We start from the raw sequence: 20,451 nt of genomic DNA, 5'->3' as shown, positions 1-20,451 counted from the left end.
CTGTCCAGACTTAAAATGTCTGCTGCATCATCACAGAGGCTATTTTAAGTATCTAGCACGTGGGAATGGCCATGCTTCTTCAGAACAGTTGTCTACCTAGTGCAGTATCTTGTGTCTGGTTGTGGCCAGTACTAGCTGCCACAGAGGAACATGGAAAAAACCCTACAGAAGGCAGATATGGGAAACTTCCCCGTAAGGAAAATTTCTTCCTATCCCCCGATATTTGGATGTTAGTTTGTGCCCTAAAGAATAAGAATGTAAATCTCTTCCAAAATTATTTTGTTTAATATTTTCTATTATAACTCTGGAAATTTGTGTTATCCATATGAATGTCAAGTCATTTAGTGAATCCTGCTCGTTTCTTGGGCTCCATGATATCTTGTGGCATTGAGTTCTGCAGTCTAAGTATAGCTTGTGTCAGAACATTTTTCTTTTTATCAGTTTAAAATTTGCTCCTTCACATTACTCCTAACAGGAAATACTTTTTCACACAATCCACACTTTGCCTATGAAACTCATTGGCATAAGGTTATTGTTGAGACCACGATCTTAGCTGAAACCTGGCCTAGGCCAAGTGTAATTCTGCATGAAGATGATTCCACCAAACATAGCACATCAGTGTACAAATCAGATCTGGGTTTACTACCTGTCACGTCCCTAGTTTTAATGCCGCAGCCTCTGTGAATTAACTAGGGTCTGTGACAGACAGGTCTCTATGGGGAAACTCCAGAAGCAGGCACATTTGGGGAAAATAGAAACACTAAGGATAACGTCATTAGACCACATTAGATATGAAAACCATCATATCACAGAATAAAAATAATTTGTGGACTGTAGACAGGTTAATGGCTATCTTGTTCCAAAAAGTAAGGTTACCTGAAACACTGACATAATGGGAATCTAGTTTAACAGACTATAAAAAAATGCTTCTACTGTTTCTGTATTGGTCAGAATTCTCTAAAGGAGCCTTTCCAATACAAAGTGCCATATAAAAATGGGCTATATTTCTTGTGTTGGGCATGAAGTGACCTTGACAAAATTTTCTTCTGTACTTTCGCTGTATGATTTACTTCATTTGCCCAATTGACAAATCAATTAACTTGTGCAGAAAATTAGTCTACTACTGATCAAAGAAAAGTTGGCTCTCAGGTGTTTATGGGCTGCTGAAGTAAGTGGCATAAAGGGAATTCTCTCAGATGATGAGTAAAAAATTAGTGTAGCTCATTGTCTTCACAGGAACATATGCACATTTTCTGTTAATGGCTTTCAGGACACATTTCTTATGCCAATCAACCTACATCTTTTTATGACCTATTATTAAAAGCCATTTTATATACATGTTCTGTTTTCTAAAGGCTGGGGTGAAATCCTGGCCCACTGAAGTCAATGAGAGTTTTGCCAGTGATTTCAGTGAAGCCAGGATTTCACTCCACATTTTTAATTATACCCCTGTATTGTCAGAGTAACTGCATTGAACTGCTATGGACTTACTGTGGATATGCAGTGTAAAAAAGATCAGATTCTGACCCTTGATGTAAAGTACTTTTGTCAGTAAAAGGGCATGGTGTGATTTATTATTGTTCCCTTGGTATAAATCCCAGGGAGTTCTGCAAAAGGCCACCATGAAACTTGCTTTTAACAAGAATGTAAGATGGCTGGGTTTCTTCTAAATATGCTGAATAGATGAGGAGCTTTGTTCTGAGAGATTCTACAAAACAAATAGTGCTGAACAGATCCACTCTGAACTAGTTAGTATAATTAGTACTAATATATTAGGACCAATTATTAGGTTGATGTAATGCGGTTTTTCATATTATCTGAATGAAATTCTGCATGCAAAAAGTTGTTGTTCTGGCAGAATTGTTATTAAAATAGGAAAATGGTGAGATCTATCTTGCGTATTCTGTAACAATAAGAACCATTTCCCTCTTTCTTTAAGAGCGCAGAGATCAGAATGTGAGCAGATCCTAAATAATATATATCACAAGTTTCACTTGTATTTATCATTATGTAAAATGCTTCTGACAAGTATTTTCCTCTTCAAGATGTTTCATGAAGATGCTGCTGGAGGCTGGCAGCTAGTGGCTGTTGATATGAATAAACCCCAGGGTAGAGCTCCAGCATGTCTACAGGTACGGTACTTTTTTAAAATAAATCAATTGGTGTGAACAGTAGTGTGTGAATGTTGGCTTAGAGTGGCTGTTGGTAAGAAATTACAGCTGCAATAATATTGATCATGAATTGCCTTACATTTATTGGTAACTTACCAAGTCATATTGCATGTGCTCATGAAACATAAGATCAGCAAAGAAAGTAGTATGGACTTCATCCCAAATTATAAGGCATTTTATAATGTTTGTCTAGAAAAGTACATTCTTTATAAAGGGACTGTTCGATGTTGTCATTTTAAAAAAAGGGTTTTAAAATATCATTTTATTACCTAAAATAATTTAAATAATCCTTCTTTACCTCCACATCCTTCCCTACAAATCAATCCCACCCGCGGGTTAGGTGTATAATATGCCCAGTTATTGATCCCAAAATACAATAGTGTGCACTAAAAAGTGGGCCAGATAACATGCTCAACACAAAAATACTTCAATTCCATTTTCAACTTAAAAATATGACTAATAGAGGGAGGCAGTAGACCTACATTCAAACTAATACAATGTTTTAAATGTTTAATTTTGATATTTTTAGTTTTACATAATGAATTAATGAAAATCCATCTTACTCAACCCTTACGTAAATCCAAAACTAGGATAAAGAATGTTTTATAAATCAAATTTTCCATTCACAAAACAATGTAGAGTGCCACGATGTTTTATTTATAACTTTCAGTCTTGCATGATAAGGAATGACACTTGTCAGTGAGCCTGCCTTACTTCAGAACACAACACCAAAAACACTACAGCAATCAGAATAATATGATCTGTGCCTTCCAGGCTATGGTTCTGATAATGTTCAGTTTAGCATGTGAGCTACAGTATGTGTACAAGCTGGCAGGACGTGAACTGATGCATGTCTCCTGGCAAATGCCTTTTATCATGAGTTCAGGAAAGTTGCACATTATTAAAGTTGAACAAGCTTGTCACACTATTGTGTGATATGTCTGTTACTCATGGCATATCTCTTAATTGTTCCAACAAAAGAATATAAATTCTTGAGGTGTGGCAGTATCTAGCCTACCAAAGCATCATCTGCACTGTGTTCTGATAGATTCATAGATTCCAAATCCGGAAGGGACCATTGTAATAATCTAGACTGACCTCTTGTATAACTCAAGACATAGAACTTCCCCCAAATAATTCCAATGGAGAATCCACCATGACCCTTGGTAAATTGTTCCAGTGGTTAATTTCTCTCTGTGTTAAAAGTTCTAAACTTTTGTTCGGTCTGAATTTGTCTAGCTTCAGCTTCCAGCCATTAGATTGTTATAACTTTCTCTGATAGATTGAAGAGCTCTTTGTTAAATATTTGTTCCCTGTGTAGATACTTATATAGACTGTAATCAAGTCATCCCTTAACATTCTCTTTGTTAAGCTAAATAGATTGAGCTCTCGGAGTGTCTCACTGTAAGGCATGTTTTCTAATCTTTTAATCATTCTCATGGCTCTTCTCTGAACCCTTTCCAATTTATCAACATAATTTTTTAATTATGGGCATCAGAACTGGACACAGTATTCCAGCAGCAATCACAGCAATGCCAAATACAGAGGTAAAGTAACCTCTCTCCTCCTGCTCAAGATTCCCCTGCTTATGCATCCTGTGATCACATTAACTCTTCTGGCCACAGCATTACACTGAGAGCTCATGTTTAGCTGATTATCTACCACAACCCCCAAATCTGTTTTAGAGTCACTGCTTCCCAGGATAGAATGCTCCATAATGTAAGTATGCCCTATGTTCTTTGTCCATAGATGTATACATTTACATTTAGCCATAGTAAAATGAATATTGTTAGTTTGTGTCCAGTTTACCAAATAACACCGAATCACATCTTTCCTCTTCATTATTTACCACTCCCCCAACTTTTGTATCATCTGCAAACTTTGTCAGTGATGATTTCATGTTTTCTTACATGCCATTTATACAAATGTTAAATAGCTAAGGGCCAAGAACCAAACCCTGCAGGACCCCATTGGAAACACATGCTCTCGATGACAATTCCCCGTTTACAGTTACATTTGGAGAACTATCAGTTAGCCATGGAGACCTATCATTTCTCAAGTGCTAATCGCAAGTGATGGTGAAAATGTTGCCAAACTAATGGTGAAAGCACCATTGAATGGAAGTTCAAGATAGCATCTGACTTGCTTGTTTCATCTTTGTCTAAATTACTGTGGTGTGGCATATTGTTTTTTTTCAAGAGTCATAAAAGCACATGGTACATTGTATTCCATTAAGTTGGAACCTCATGCTTTAGCTGATACTGTGGCCTTTTTACTTTTGCAATTCAGATAGTAGTTTTCTTTTGACAGATTGATACGACTCCATCCTATCAACATCCAGCTGATTCTCAATTATATATTACCTTTCAGGAGGTCAAGGACAAGCAAAAAAAACAATGCACAAAATTGTCATTGTTAGTGTAGTACTGTCCAAATTGGGTCAAGTTGCCTTCCAAACACAGAGGAAAACGCAATCCGTGCCCTTAAAAACATGCATTCTAAATGTCTGATAAATTCATAAAAAGAAAAGGAGGACTTGTGGCGCCTTAGAGACTAAGAAATTTATTTGAGCATAAGCTTTTGTGAGCTACAGTTCACTTCATCGGATGCATTTAGTGGAAAATACAGTGGGGAGATTTATATACACAGAGAACATGAAACAATGGGTGTTACCATACACACTGTAACCAGAGTGATCAGTTAAGGTGAGCTATTACTAGCAGGAGAGCGGGGCTGGGGGAACCTTTTATAGTGATAATCAAGGTGGGCCATTTCCAGCAGTTGACAAGAACGTCTGAGGAACAGTGGGGGAATAAACATGGGGAAATAGTTTTACTTTGTGTAATGACCCATCCACTCCCAGTCTTTATTCAAGCCTAAATTAACTGTATCCAGTTTGAAAATTAATTCCAATTCAGCAGTCTCTCGTTGGAGTCTGTTTTTGAAGTTTTTTTGTTGAAGAATTGCCACTTTTAGGTCTGTAATTGAGTGACCAAAGAGATTGAAGTGTTCTCCAACTTGTTTTTGAATGTTATAATTCTTGATGTCTGATTTGTGTCCATTTATTCTTTTACGTAGAGACTGTCCAGTTTGACCAGTGTACATGGCAGAGGGGCATTGCTGGCACATGACGGAATATATCACATTGGTAGATGTGCAGGTGAACGAGCCTCTAATGGTGTGGCTAATGTGATTAGGCCCTATGATGGTGTCTCCTGAATAGATATGTGGACACAGTTGGCAACGGGCTTTGTTGCAAGGATAGGTTCCTGGATTAGTGGTTCTGTTGTGTGGTGTGTGGTTGCTGGTGACTATTTGCTTCAGGTTGGGGGGCTGTCTGTAAGCAAGGACTGGCCTTTCTCCCAAGATTTTTGAGAGTGATGGGTCATCCTTCAGGATAGGTTGTAGATCCTTGATGATGAGTTGGAGAGGTTTTAGTTGGGGCTGAAGGTGATGGCTAGTGGCGTTCTGTTATTTTCTTTGTTGGGCCTGTCCTGTAGTAGGTGACTTCTGGGTACTCTTCTGGCTCTGTCAATCTGTTTCTTCACTTCAGCAGGTGGGTATTGTAGTTGTAAGAATGCTTGATAGAGATCTTGTAGATGTTTGTCTCTGTCTGAGGGGTTGGAGCAAATGTGGTTGTATCATAGAGCTTGGCTGTAGACAATGGATCATGTGGTGTGGTCTGGGTGAAAGCTGGAGGCATGTAGGTAGGCATAGCGGTCAGTAGGTTTCCGGTATAGGGTGGTGTTTATGTGACCATCGCTTATTAGCACCATAGTGTCCAGGAAGTGGCTCTCTTGTGTGGACTGGTCCAGGCTGAGGTTGATGGTGGGATGGAAATTGTTGAAATCATGGTGGAATTCCTCAAGAGCTTCTTTTCCATTGGTCCAGATGATGAAGATGTCATCAATGTAGCGCAAGTAGAGTAGGGGCATTAGGGGACGAGAGCCGAGGAAGCGTTGTTCTAAGTCAGCCATAAAAATGTTGGCATACTGTGGGGCCATGCGGGTACCCATGGCAGTGCCGCTGATTTGAAGGTATACAGTGTCCCCAAATGTGAAATAGTTATGGGTGAGGACAAAGTCACAAAGTTCAGCCACCAGGTTTGCCATGACGTTATCGGGGATACTGTTCCTGACGGCTTGTAGTCCATCTTTGTGTGGAATGTTGGTGTAGAGGGCTTCTACATCCATAGTGGCTAGGATGGTGTTTTCAGGAAGATCACCGATGGACTGTAGTTTCCTCAGGAAGTCAGTGGTGTCTCGAAGATAGCTGGGAGTGCTGGTAGCGTAGGCGCCCCCCTCCACACCTCTCCCCCCCCCCCCCCGCCCCCAGCTGTTCCTCAGACGTTCTTGTCAACTTCTGGAAATGGCCCACCTTGATTATCACTACAAAAGGTTTTTCCCCCCTGCTCTCCTGCTGGTAATAGCTCACCTTAACTGATCACTCTGGTTACAGTGTGTATGGTAACACCCATTGTTTCATGTTCTCTGTGCATATAAATCTCCCCACTGTATTTTCCACTGAATGCATCTGATGAAGTGAGCTGTAGCTCACGAAAGCTTATGCTCAAATAAATTGGTTAGTCTCTAAGGTGCCACAAGTCCTCCTTTTCTTTTTGCGGATACAAACTAACACGGCTGCTACTCTGAAACCTGATAAATTCATGCATATGTATTTACTTTATGATGCAGTACTTTATGCAATTGCACCATTGCTTAAATAAAAATATAATAGATTTTAAATAGGTCACGCATCTAAAGGTTGCCACAACTTTTCCAATATATTCAATGCATTCACTGAGTCTGGAGTTCTTAATGAGAGATGTGTTTGTTGTTTATTTGGTTTTGTTAGGGGTTTTTTCCACGTTTCATAAGAGACATATAAAATGATGTGTATATAAAACAGCCATGAAAGGATTAATCATCTTTCAGGGACTGATAGGTAAGTGTCCATTCCTTAGGATATTTTCAGCCAATGAGGATTCTTCTGAATATATAATATTTCTATCTTGACATTTATTGGCTAAGTGTGTTGTCACTCAGTATACAGATAGGGGTAGAGTTCTTGGGAAAGGTTAGTGAAGATTTTTTTTATAATTTGAATTAAATTTCTTAATAAAGATTTTGTTAGGTTTTCTTAATTCTTCTCTGGGCTCTTTAAATATTATTACTGTAAACAAAAGAATATGGTACTCTTTCAACAGTTAAGACTGTGTTTTGATGAAATTCCATTTATTCATTCACTGATATATTTACATTCTGACAGTTTTTGTATTCAAGCAGCAAATAGTTTACAGACTAGAGAATCAAGAATTTAGGATTTATCTCCTCAACAAATTGCACTTTGTCTCAGAGAGGAGGAAATGGTCCAAGGGATGAGGTGCTAGACTGGGCCTCAGGAGACCTGGGTTCAATTCCTCAATCAGCCATACATTTCCTGTAGATTCTGGATAAATCAGGTAATCTGTAAAATGGGGAAATTCTTCCCAACCTCACATAGGTCCCATGAGAATACAATCTATTAATAACCATGAGGCGGTCAGGTATTAGGGGTAGAGATCACATAAATAGCCAAATAACTGTCTCAAAATAGAGGAACATAGGGAAGATAAAGAAATTTCTTGGCCCACTGAGTTACTTAGTGAAAGGACAGAAGTGTGTAAGAATAAAGCACTAGAGGTAGGCCAAGGATTGTGTGTTTTTGGTGGCGCTTTGAATCTCAGAAACTCCCTACTCAATTTTCTCAAGATTTTCAGAATGGATAGAAATTGCCAATGAGACATAATCCCCCATAATTACTAGCATTTGGGGTTTTGCTTTTGACTTGCAAATAACCCTAAAATAACACTCTAAAATAACACCATTGTTGCAACATTAACTATAGTCAGGCTTCACTTCTGTATAATGACTTTTTATTGCATTTTTCTTTTCATTGTCCCAAAAGATAACCTGTGGTCCCCAGTTACTTATTTTCATTGTTTCCCATGAATGGCATTGATTACAAATACTGATTTTTTTTTTGTCCCAGAAAAATAATTGTTATGATTTCCATTTCAACATGAATCATTTGTCAGAAATGCATGCTGAGGAACCCACTTTCCCAAATTATTTTGCTGTTGTTGTTGATACTTTTTTAATAGATTTAGGTTTATTATAACTTCCTGCCTACCATGAATTACACCTATCAACATACTGGGAAGTTCTCAGTCTCATGGATACCAAAAGGCTGAACATGAGGCACCAGAAAAATCTTTTTTTCAAACTCTGCTGGAAATGGTTTAATCTTTTAATCCCCTTGTTAAAGACACCTTGTATTTTTTATTGTCTGTTAAGAATCCTAAAGAATGGGAATATAAGGGGATTGACTTTTATTAGTCCTTCCTTCTTTTTGTCTTTCTATCACCAAAGATGCTTTCCTTCTCTGGTACATGTGTAGAACGTTCTTGGTGGCTTAAAGATGAATTGACAAGCTTTAACCTGCCTGTGTCTTCCTTCTAACCACTAATCACTTTACTAACACCTATATCAGTGCAGGGATCTTCATTCCTTGCAGCATATGGCATTATATATTAGTAATGTCATCAGAGTTTTAAGGTAAACACAGAGACATGAATTGGTGTTGTAGCATGTATGCATAGAAGGAAATTATCTTTATCTGTTTTATTTTGAAATTTACATATTTGTGAAATTTATTTACATCTGTGTCCTGTTAATGAACTGCGATCTTAAACACTTTTTTCAAATTGATTTATTTTTAAAATATTCTATTAACTTTTAACCATTTTGGTCTCAATCTATGTGATATGGGTACCACAGAATTAAAGTATAGGCCGTCATAGGTTATCACTTGAAAATAAAAATGGGATCACAAGAATTAGAAAACTCTGAAACACTTCTGATCAATCAGAGCAAAGGAGACATCAACATTCTAATAACAGCTTTTTCCAAAAGAGTTGTTATCTTGTGCTGTGTAATATTGTTATATTGTGTATATGTTTACTTATTAAAGAATTGTGTAGTACCTTGAAAATGAGGGCAAGGAGCTTATACTTGATGTGGAAAGACCGGAAACCAGCAAAGGGTAGAGAGAGCATGAGCAGAATCACAGGAATAGGAGATTATTTTAGCTGCATCATGAGGGATAGATTAAATAAGAGAGAGATGATTTCCAGTCTAAAGTGACACACAGAGGACCAGCCAATATTTAGGGAATTTGATTACAGCAGTAATAGTATAGAGTGTAAAATGGTTTTTTCCCCTCTTTCCTTTTTAGAGTAAATGCTTATTGTTAAATTAGAACAGTGGCCCTAGTGCTAATCTCATTTACATCTGTGTAACTCAAGAGTCCCTCTAGAAGTTTTACACCATTATACCACATTCTATTCTCACTTACACTGGCTTTAAACAGTTTTATAAAGAATTACTCCTGAGAAGAGAATCAGGCCCAACTTACTTAATTGGGTTTCAGTACCTTCCAATATATTTTTAAGGACTCCTCTGACTGTCCCTGTCTAACTCTCTAAAATGATCTCATTCAGTGCCCAAAGAGTGTACGAGATCCCTCTATAACACCAGACAGAGAGTAAATACAGTGTATAGTCGAAGTTTATAAATATATGTTATTTCTTTCAAATAACTTTAATGAGTATTTTTAAAAGCCCCCTCATGGGGGTGAGAGAAAAAAACTGTTATAGCTGACTGTACTGTAAGTTTGACTTGAATGGGTTGACTAGTTTCATCAGAAGCAGTTTGCATAGATTCACAAATCCTAAAGTTCAATGGTGTTAGTTTAAAACAAGCTTCATTTTCCTGTATTCTAATCTTATTCTAAACTCCTGGGCATGGATAGAGGTTGTATCATTTCACATGAGTTAATGCAATTTTTGTTTATGTAGCATGTAGCTGATTTACTAGGGCAAGAAGTGGGACTCAAAAAAATGTGGGTTTTTACTTCAGAGACTGAGGGGGGGATAGATAGATGTAGATAGATAGATATAAACTAATTATGATTAATATATTCGAACCCATATTTCAAAAAAGTAAATATAGAGAGCAGTGGAGAAAAAGTGAGATGGAAGGGGACTGTGTCTGTTGGGGAAACTGAGTGCTTTCTCACCAGAGGAACCAGTGTAGATGATAAGATTTTGGCACCTCATAGGCCAGCTCCACACAAACTCCCTATCTGCAGTTGCAGTGCTGGATATTATGGGAAGTATTTGATGAATATTTTGAAAAACGGAAACACCAGCCATTTTCTCTTCCTGGATGGGATTGTGGGAAGGGGAAATGCAGCCAGAGCAGAAGTAATTCTCACCCTAAGGCTGTAATAGCAGCGATGCTGCAGAATGGTGAGGTGTATGTATATGTGGTGGGTTTTTTTGGGTGGGGTGGGGGGATTCCTTTGCCTGGCATAATTGTTGGAATCGGGTGGGGGAAAGAGAGAGAAATGAAAAGTTAGTCTCTATTAGGTAGAATAGGCCTTCTGTGACAGTGAGGCAGTCAATTGGTTAATTTTCTCCTTTGCTTCCTGATATGGGAGCATCCTGACCTCTTTTTCTACAACGGCTGTGTGGGTGGGAGAGAGCGCTTTACGTTTCCCTTAGAGAAAATTAGAAGAAATTCAGTACTGAGCAATGAAAATAATCAGAGGTCTCGAAGGATCAACTTACCATAAGGGGAGAGGCTAAAAGAGCTGTTTGTGTCAGGGGATGTTTCTTACTTTGTGTTTGTCCACTCTTCGGTATAGAGAGGCCCTGATTGTAAGAAATTAGTGCCAAAAACCCCTTCATGCCGCATGAATGAAAAGTTGCTCTACACCTGACATACCTAACACAAACCCACAAAAGCAAGGAAATGAAAAGTCATGGTATCTAACATGATATACCTTTTACTCCTCCATCCAAAGATGCACATGTGACCACTACAACAATCAGCATATAGACAACATATTTCTACCTTAACTCTGCCCCAGTGGGGATGGCATCCTGGCAACATGCCCTTACCCAAACTGCCCACCAGCATCAACAGCCAGATTTCTCCCAAACTAGCTGTTCCGCACTACTTTGCACTGCTCTGCTCTGCACTGCAGTTCATACTTGGGGAATTGGCTGCTGGAAGGCTGGCTCAGCATGATGCGAACCTTTGTTTTCCTCAGCTAAATATGAACCAATAGTTATAACATAAAATCCTAAGATTTTTTTCTTTTTATTCATTAACAAAATAATTCCATAACCCAAGAGACCCAACCAAACTCTCACAATGAACAATGTTTTCAAGTTCTAAAGTGTGTAGCTTTTAATCTAGAAGGTCCCAAAGCAATCATGATACTCAAAATGTGAATTTTTGTGGGGAGGGAGAGCAACTTTTAGTTGCTTAGAAGTCAGAAACTAATTAGCTGATTTTCTTGAAGCTCCTTGGAAAACTGAAGCTTTGCTCAGAGATTATGTGCTGAAAATTTGGAATAGATGTACATGGATTTTCATATAAAACAGAGCGCGTGAAAGAACATTAAATGCAAAACTGATCACAAGCTTGACTTTGGTGGCACAAAGGCACCACCACAATATGTATACCTTGGTTTATCAAAAACTAAGGAGATGGGAGAGATAACAGTTTACAAATATTTGAAGAGTATAAAACACCAAGGATGGAGAAGATTTATTTATTTATTTTATTGTAGCATGCATGTATATAACTAGGAGTGATGGGAAACTGAGCGGGGAGAGAATTTCTGTTGAGTATCAGGAAAATCTGTCTGACTGTGAGATTTGTTAGCTGCGCAATAGTATCCCAGTGGATTTTGTGGAAGACCCATCACCTGCGATTCTTACAATCAGACTGAACAAAACACAGCTCCAGAAAATGTCCAATGGGTAACCATCCTGCATTTGCAGGAAAATGGCCTCAATGACTTTATACTGTTCTGCCATCACTTCTATGATTCTGTTTCTCCAGTGCAGTATTAACACATGTGCACCTAAAGAAGAAGTCATTTCAGTGGGGCATTGACATTGTGTTTACAAGAATTTCACCTTCAAGAAGTCAACAGGTCTATGGTCTGCTCAGACTAGACATCTCTCCCTCCTTGGCTGACAGAAGCCAAGGACAGGACTTGACACACCTTCCTTGATGGTCCAAGGCCCAAGGAGTGGACTGGAAACTCCCTGTTGACCTGGATCAGAAAGATTGATGAGTACCTTAGGAATCCATTTCTCACTGGGACATAGAAGGTCATGATTCAACTTGAAATTGGCTTGCAAACTGGAGAAGGAAAGAACTGAATAGAAAGCCTGGAGCAATGCTCCTTCCAGGAGAGGCATATTATTCACCAATACATGCTCCTAGCCATATATTCAAAATTTCCTAGGCTCTGATGCCTGTGCTTCACAGCCCTGCTTCCTTTGGGAGCTTCTGAGGCACTAGGTGGTTATTTCTTCCTCCCTGATTTCATCAAGAGTTTCTTTGAGGGGAGCGATCAAAAAATGGTCTTCACCGCCTCGCCTGTAAGAGGCAAAAAAGGAAGAATACTTGCTCTCAACTGCAGCAACCTCCTACATCAACCTACTCACCTGTCCCCCTGAAGATTCTAATAGGATTGGGCATGGACAGAATGAGGACAGGCCCCACTAAAGAATGGGAATGAAAGTTTGAGCCTTTGCCATCTCCTCAGCCCCCACTGACCCCAAAACTGCAATGTTTAGATTTAGAAGGTGACTTGGTAGGATGGGGTTTGTGTGACATTCTCTGGGGTTTATTTGTGGTGGCTAAAATATAAAAATGTTAGTCCTAGCCTATCAAACTTTCTGGATCTTTGGCTGATGTTTACAGTCCCACTAGGTCCCTGAATTTTCCCTCATTTTCCCCACAATTCTGCCAGCATAACAATCAAGTAATTTAGTTAATACTATGAAATCCATCAGAGGAAAGGTACATTCTAAATACGTCAAGCTATTATATTCTATCCAAAAGATTGGGTTTGTTGCAGATTTATTTGGCTTTTTTACTATTATTTGCATAGGCTGGGTGAACCTTTTTAGTTTTAGAATCTGTTCATTGATGGACATTCGCTAGAACTTGTCCTGTAATTTGTATTTACAGACTATTTTAAGGGCACACCAGTGTTGAAGTATTCAATAATGCTACTAAAATTAAGGTTCAGCTGAGTTTCCTTTAGAAAACTCAATTTCTGGGGTTAAATATGTGCAGTGTTTCAAATCCCATCAAGCTGAAAACAGGTATTTAAATTGTCGGGTTTTGTGTGTATGTGTGTGTGTGTGTGTGTGTGTGTGTGTTTAGCATAATTACAGCAGTCAAAGTATTTGAAGCAGCAACAGCAGGACTTGCTTAGTGCTGTAGCTCTGATGACAAGTCGGGGCAAAGAACTGCAAAGCTTTAGAATAAAACTAGCGTTTCCCCTTTTTTTTAGTTTCCCTCCGCCCCCATTTCCCATATTTTTAAAAAAGTGTTTCCCCAACTGTCATAAATATAAAGGGAAGGGTAAACACCTTTAAATCCCTCCTGGCCAGAGGAAAAACCCTTTCACCTGTAAAGGGTTAAGAAGCTAAGATAACCTCGCTGGCACCTGACCAAAGTGACCAGTGAGGAGACACTGTTGATGTAGAGGAGGGAAGGGGGAGATGGGTGCAAGGGAGGATGTTTACTGGCTTCTGATCTGTTAAACAAACTCAGCTCATGTTTGCAACCATTCTCAAGCAGAGGCTGAGATATGCTTCTAACCTGAAGCCTGATTTGAGAATATTTTGCATAGCTTTGGTTTTAAGCCTTTTTTTGTTGTTGTTCACTCCTTTTAATTCTTTCTGTTACAATCTTGACTGTCTCAAAGCTTACAAATAATGGACCAAATTCAACCCTCACTATAAGTGCTTCAACCTTACCAAAGATAGTGGAGTTTGGCTTCCTGACAGTTAAGGAGGAATTTTGGCCAATGTTCACAGTTCTTCTGTCTTTTAAAAACTCTCACTTAATTCCCAGATTGCTGCTGAAAACCTTTTACCAAATTCTTTCCAGTTCTCCCGTCTTTCAAAAACTTTCACTTAATTCCCGGATTATTGCTGAAAACTTTACCAAATTCTTTCCTATCACAAACCTGTAGAGAAGGCTTGTTGGTACAGTGTATAAAGATGAGAAATCAAAATTCCTGGGTACGAATTCTGACTATATAAAGGGTGTAAATACTAAAGATGGAAGCTAGTATGGGTAGTACAGAGGGGGTGTAATTAAGAGCAATGGGATACAATTGAAAAAGGGAACATTTAGGCTGCCATTGAGATGTGCTAGGCTTTGGAATAGTCTCTGTAGGGAAGTGGTAGCGGCTCCCTTACTTGCCATCATGTGAGCCTTTACAAACTGGATAGTACAAAACACTTGAAAATGTGCTGTAAGGAATAATCCTGCATTGACAGGGATGCAATGCAGGAGATAATAGACATTTTCCTTTTCTAACTTCTATGATTAGAACGATAAATATGACACAGAGCTGACACAAACACAATCTGGTGCTTACCTGATATTTCATGTTTGCACTACAGTGCTTTAGAATTCTTCTTAATTGCTCCCCAGAGTCAGTGTTTGTTCATTTAATCTCCACCTCGTCTTTTGAGCACCAAAGTGCACAAGATCCGAATGGTACTGAATAAAGCTAGCTCCTGCACACGTTGGGTTCTGCAACATATTCTTTCGTCAGTAATGCCACTGGGGTGCTTAATCCGTAACTGGGCAATTTGCTAATTGTATTGTGTTCAGGATTTGTATTAGTCGTTTCCTTTTCTGCAGCGTCGGGAGTATAAAAAGCAAAGAATTAGACAAGCAGTTATATTAGGCAACTTGGATGCAGAAGGTATTTTTTGTTACTGTGGAAGCTAGTGCTCAGTCAATGTAGGTGGCAGAGCTAATGGTACCTGAGCCTCCCCCCACTCTCTCCTTTGCCTCCATTTCCTACAGGTTGCCAAGATTTTCAAAATGAGAAAGTGGGACACTAGGGTTTTGATGGGAATGGGGAAGATTCACAGGGAAGTTTATCCCCTTTCAGGGTAAAAACCAGGGCATGTTACAGTGAAGGGTGTAGTGGAGAGAAATATGATATCCTTTCTCTGCATCTGCTTGATTGTTTTTTTGCCCAGTCATGGCCTCTTGTCTCTCTCTCCACCCCCACCCCATCTAGCTTTTTGCCTCCTATCTCCCCTACGCTCCCTCGTATACTCACCCAGATGTGTTCATTTTCCTACCCCACTTGTTCACCCACACTCACACCGTCACTCATTAATGCATCCCATTTCCCCGGTTCGCGCCCCTCACGCTCCATTCAGCCACAGTGAACTTTACCAACCTGGCCTGTTATCCTCCTGGCTCAAAACCACCCGCACTATAGCTCCTTAGCTCCTTCCCTCTACCCCAACCCTCTTGCATTCAGAAATCACCTCCCACTAGCACCTCTTAGGCTCAAACCTCAGCACCATCTTAGCTCAAAAACTTCCCCTATCCAGACTAAGAACTGGGGTAGCTCAGATGTCCAACTCTAAACCCTTCCCCAGACTCTTAACCTTCCACCTCTAGCCCTATTTCTCTTATCTGAGGCTGAGAACCCTTCCCTATGCTCCTGACTCCGATTTCCCATGGCTCAAACTCCACCGTTCAGACCCCTCTCTCCCTCGCCACCCAGTTTCCTCAGCCCAGGCAGAACTTACACACACCACCCTGCTGGGTCTGGAGAAGGAAGGAACTGTAACTGTGACGGGTAGAGAGTCCCATACCTTGCCTCCGTGGGACTAATCTTAACGACTCCTGCAAAACTCTCAATTTCCTGGTGTGACTGCTCCCTCTGCTGCTTTGTGGTGCTGGAGCAGCTTTAGGAGGTCTTTCTCTACCAGAGCTACTCCAGTGATCGCAAATTGTATTGCATCTGCAGTACTTCAGTGAGCTTTGAGACTCTGTCATCCACAGCATAGGTACTATGCAGTATCTATGGCATAGCTGACAACTGATACCTTTCTGGTAGAGTGTAATTTCATCAGTTCCTAATACCCATCAGCTGCCCTGTTGTACTTGTAGATAAACTTTTTGTTTGAGCAGGAATTTTTTGGTAAATATGAACATTGCAGCTCAGCCTGTTTCTCACGTTTGTACCATTACTTAGCATTTTAAACCAAACGTTTCTTTTTCCTGTACTTGGTAGCACTTTCTTTTTTTAAAAAAAAATCTTTTGTTGTACACAATTTTGCAGTACAGATGGCAGTAAATAATAAAACAAACTATTCAAATGTGCTATAACAATAATGAGCCACAAATCACATGTTTTCATCATGCCAGCTAAAGGCAAACAAATTTTTTTGAAAGGAGAAAGTGTAATTCCACGTAAATCACTGAAATGTTTTTTAAAAAAAAGGTCTGTACTTCTGTGTCAAATAGGCTGATTAAGTCCGCATCATACCAGTATATGCTGACAATGGTAATCTGTAAAAGACCCACTTTCAGGGTTGGTTTGTGCATGAGGTAGTGGAATAGAACTCAGGAAATCTGAGTGCAGTCCTCTGCCAAAGATTGCCTGGATGACCTTAGGCAGATCACTTAAGGTCTGATTTTTTCATATGCTCAGAGCACCCATAACACACATTGAACTGCAATTCAGGCCCTTAATCCCTCCATGTCTCGATTCCCATCTGTAAAAATGGTGAGAATAGTATAAATTCACACTTACTTGGGACGTGCTAACATACTACAGTGGTGGCAGCTATAGAGATACCTAGATAGGTGACTTACATTACATTTCTTTCTATCTTCATAGAATATCAGGGTTGGAAGGGACCTCAGGAGGTCATCTAGTCTAACCCCCTGACTCAAAGCAGGACCAATCCCCAATTTTTACCCCATATCCCTAAGTGGCCCCCTCAAGGATTGAACTCACAACCCTGGGTTTAGCAGGCCAAAGCTCAAACCACTGAGCTATCCCTCTCTTCCACCATAGTGGTCTCAAAAAGTTTAAAGGGCAAAAAAAAAAAAAAGAAAAAAGTTTATAAGAACAATGACACCTCAAGTTTTATTTTTATTTGAAGAATATTGAACTTTGCCCACCCATTTACTCTTCAGTTTCATGTGCTCATTTTTAATAGATTTGTTTCTTGTAAACCAAGTCAGGCATAAATTTCTTTAAATATGGAAGTACAATCATTTTCTTAACCAGGATACACATCCTAGTGACATTTAACGAAACACATTTATAATTTATACACTTGTAGCTATAATGTGAATTGTCATGAAACCTGAATAGAATTTCAAATCTTATAAAATGGCTATTATTAGAAAATGTGTCCAACCTTGAATAAGGAATAACAGATCTGGCATCTACAAAAATCAACATCAGGAAAAGATTCTTAAAGAATAAAGCCTCCTTCTTAAGCAGAGAAAGTGAAGGGAGAAAAAAAATCTATAAAATACCAAACAAAAGCTAATCTGAATACCTTGCATGTAATTCATTGTGAGATGAGTGGTATAATTACCCTCAGTTTAGAGGTGGAGAACGGTGGCACAGAGAATTAAGGTCAAAAGTATCCATTAATTTTAGATGCCCGATTTGAGATGCCTAGGACCTGATTTTCCAGAGTACTTAGTATTTAGTACTTTATTTATCCAGTCACAGCTTCTATTGACTTCAATTGCAGTAATGAGTGCTCAGCACTTCTGCAAATTGAGCCCCAGTGTCTCAAGTTGGGCACCCATAAAATGAGCACACCATTAGTGGCCACCTGTGAAAAGTTTGGTTTAAGTGACTTTTCTAGTATCACATAAGAACTCTGCAGCAAAGGCAGGGATAAAATCTACTTCTCCGGAGTGGCATTCATTTGCCTTAGCCATGAGACTATCCTTCCTCTTCCTGAAATCCCCTGCCTCATTCATGACACACCTTCCAACTTTTGCAATGAGTGAAGCTGGGGTCTTACAGACAAGACTCTCCATCAGTACACAACCCTGTTTCATCCCCAGAGCAGATCTGTCCTGTGCACTGGATGAACCAGGGGTTCTGTGGAAAAAAATAATATGTGATAATATAATTAAAGAGTGTATCATAATGCATCTGCACAAGGCGACTGCATTAGGTTGCACTCACAACCTTAATTCTGACATTTCCTAGTTTTGACTGCTTGACTTTGCAATCTCAATAATGTTCTTAACATAGTTTTGTTTTGTTGTGTGTGTGTGTATGGGTATAATTTAGTATGTTATTTTCACACAAAATGCTGTTTAAGGCATTCCTCACACTGTTGCCTAGCATGTTACTAAGCGAGGCTCCAATTCAATAAAGCACTTAAGTGCAGACTGAAGTCCCATTAAAGCATGTGTTTTGCTGATTTGGGGTCCCAGGTACTCCCACCGATGGCAATGAGGCTATTTGCAGAATAAGGTACTACTCAAGGGTAGCAGAATCCACCCCACAGTGAATATTTTAAAGAGAACAACTGCAATAACAACAATACAATAGAAAGAGCTCTCAAATAGTCTTTTTATTTTAAAAAAGTTAAACTATACAAGTTAGCTTCACATTAACCTTACGCACTGGCAAAATCCAATTCAATTAGTTCAAAATATATTTTGCTCATACAAGAGCCCACTTGCTTTTCTGTTTTATGTTCAAACCTCTTCCCCCTTTTTGGGGAATAATGGGGAAAAAAAAAGAACAAAACAAGCACTGACATACCAATTTAGGCCTCAGTCCTGCAGTTTGCTACTTTTGGGCAGGCGGCTGAACCCTCACACAGAACCCCAGTGGGCTACTTTTTGCAGCACTAATTCCAGCTCAGATTTCTGATAGGAAGTCCACAGGAATTGTCACTTGGAGAGTTACTGCTCCCAGCCCAACCTCCAAAGTTTTATAGTAGCCGAGCCTCATATATCTCCAGCAGAAGGGCATCCACATGGGATGGGGAGAGCATGTGAAAGAGGCAGAGTTTTGCCTCTTTTCCCACCCTTGGTTTCACCATGTCTTCTCACGTTCCTCTCACAGAAGCAGAGAAGAGACTATGGTGAAATCCTTTCCCTGCTGAACTCAATGGGAGTTTTGCCATTGACTTCAATGAACAGTATTTCACCCCTAAAGTTCCAAATACCAATAAAAAAATAAAAAAATGTTATGCTGTCTTAAAACAAATGGTTGTCCACATGTCATTATACATCATGGATGTAATATGTATTTGGTTCAGATCATCTAGCAGTGTGTGTGCTTTCCAAAATGTTTTTCATTTATAACATTTACATTTTGTACCTTTGAAATTATGCTTATTGGAAAACAGTGAGTTATTTATCCTGGCAACAAGTACAATTAAAAGACGGAATTTTGTCAATTTCCTATAGCTACATAAAATTTATTGTCACTGCTTCATGTTTATTATTGAACACTGTTCATACAATAACACTGACTAGTTCTTACAATTAAAGACAGTGTACTTCAGCAATTCCAAGAATACTTTTGTACCTATTATTTTAATTCCTTCAGTGGAAGACATGTGGGTAAATCCCCCAACTGCTTTGAAATTCTTAACCTATAGGTACAGTCTTCCAGATGTGGGCTTTTTCTATTTCCATACCATAGTAAGGATTTTGTATAGAAGACAAATAAATACATGGCATATGCTACGTATGCCACTGACTTGCTCTGCTCATTTTTATGGTGATATCTTGAATGTGCGTTTAATTAAGTGTCACCTTTGTCACCTTTCTGGCTTGTCCTCGTCCGTCCCTCCACGAAAGCAAGTTGACGCCACACCATTCCGTTTTGTTCTGAGCGCATACTTTACATTTGTGTCCAAAGAGTTTTGTTAAGGGATCAGCCCCATGCATTTCAGTCTCCCCAGTGGTCGCTTGTGGTTTCTAGGGATCCAGTCACTGATGCGTGTTGTCCACCTATTGTCTTGCCTGCAGACTACATGACCCGCCCATCTTCGCTTTGCGTCGTACATTGCCTGCACTACATCGGTCACCTCTGTACACCTTCTGATTGCCTCATTTGGTATATGATCACGGAGCGATACCTTGCACATTCACCTTGCTATTGCTCTCTGGGTGACAGCGAATTTTACTACCTCTGCTTTCGTCATTGACCAGCTTTCCGCTCCATATATCATTGCTGGCAGAACAGTGGAGTTAAATAGTTTTTTCTTTTTCTTCATGGGCAGTTCATCATCCATTAGACACATCTTTATTTTGTTTAAACTTGCCTACCCTGCCTTTCTCCTCCTACTGCATTCCCCTTTGAATGAATTGTCTCTGTT

General features: G+C 39.3%; 1 protein-coding gene across 1 annotated transcript in view; it reads left to right on the top strand.

The window, feature by feature from the left end:
- Window positions 1-20,451, top strand: part of NALCN (sodium leak channel, non-selective) — a 345,337-nt gene that overhangs the window by 132,142 nt on the left and 192,744 nt on the right. The window contains exon 10 of the mRNA XM_037896440.2: window positions 2,046-2,132. Coding sequence (XP_037752368.1) covers window positions 2,046-2,132 — 87 coding nt within the window. The remainder of the gene's footprint in view (window positions 1-2,045; window positions 2,133-20,451) is intronic.

This window comes from Chelonia mydas, chromosome 1 (assembly GCF_015237465.2).
Source record: "Chelonia mydas isolate rCheMyd1 chromosome 1, rCheMyd1.pri.v2, whole genome shotgun sequence".
Lineage (NCBI taxonomy): Eukaryota > Metazoa > Chordata > Testudines > Cheloniidae > Chelonia > Chelonia mydas.
This window is presented reverse-complemented; position numbering and strand designations above follow the sequence as displayed.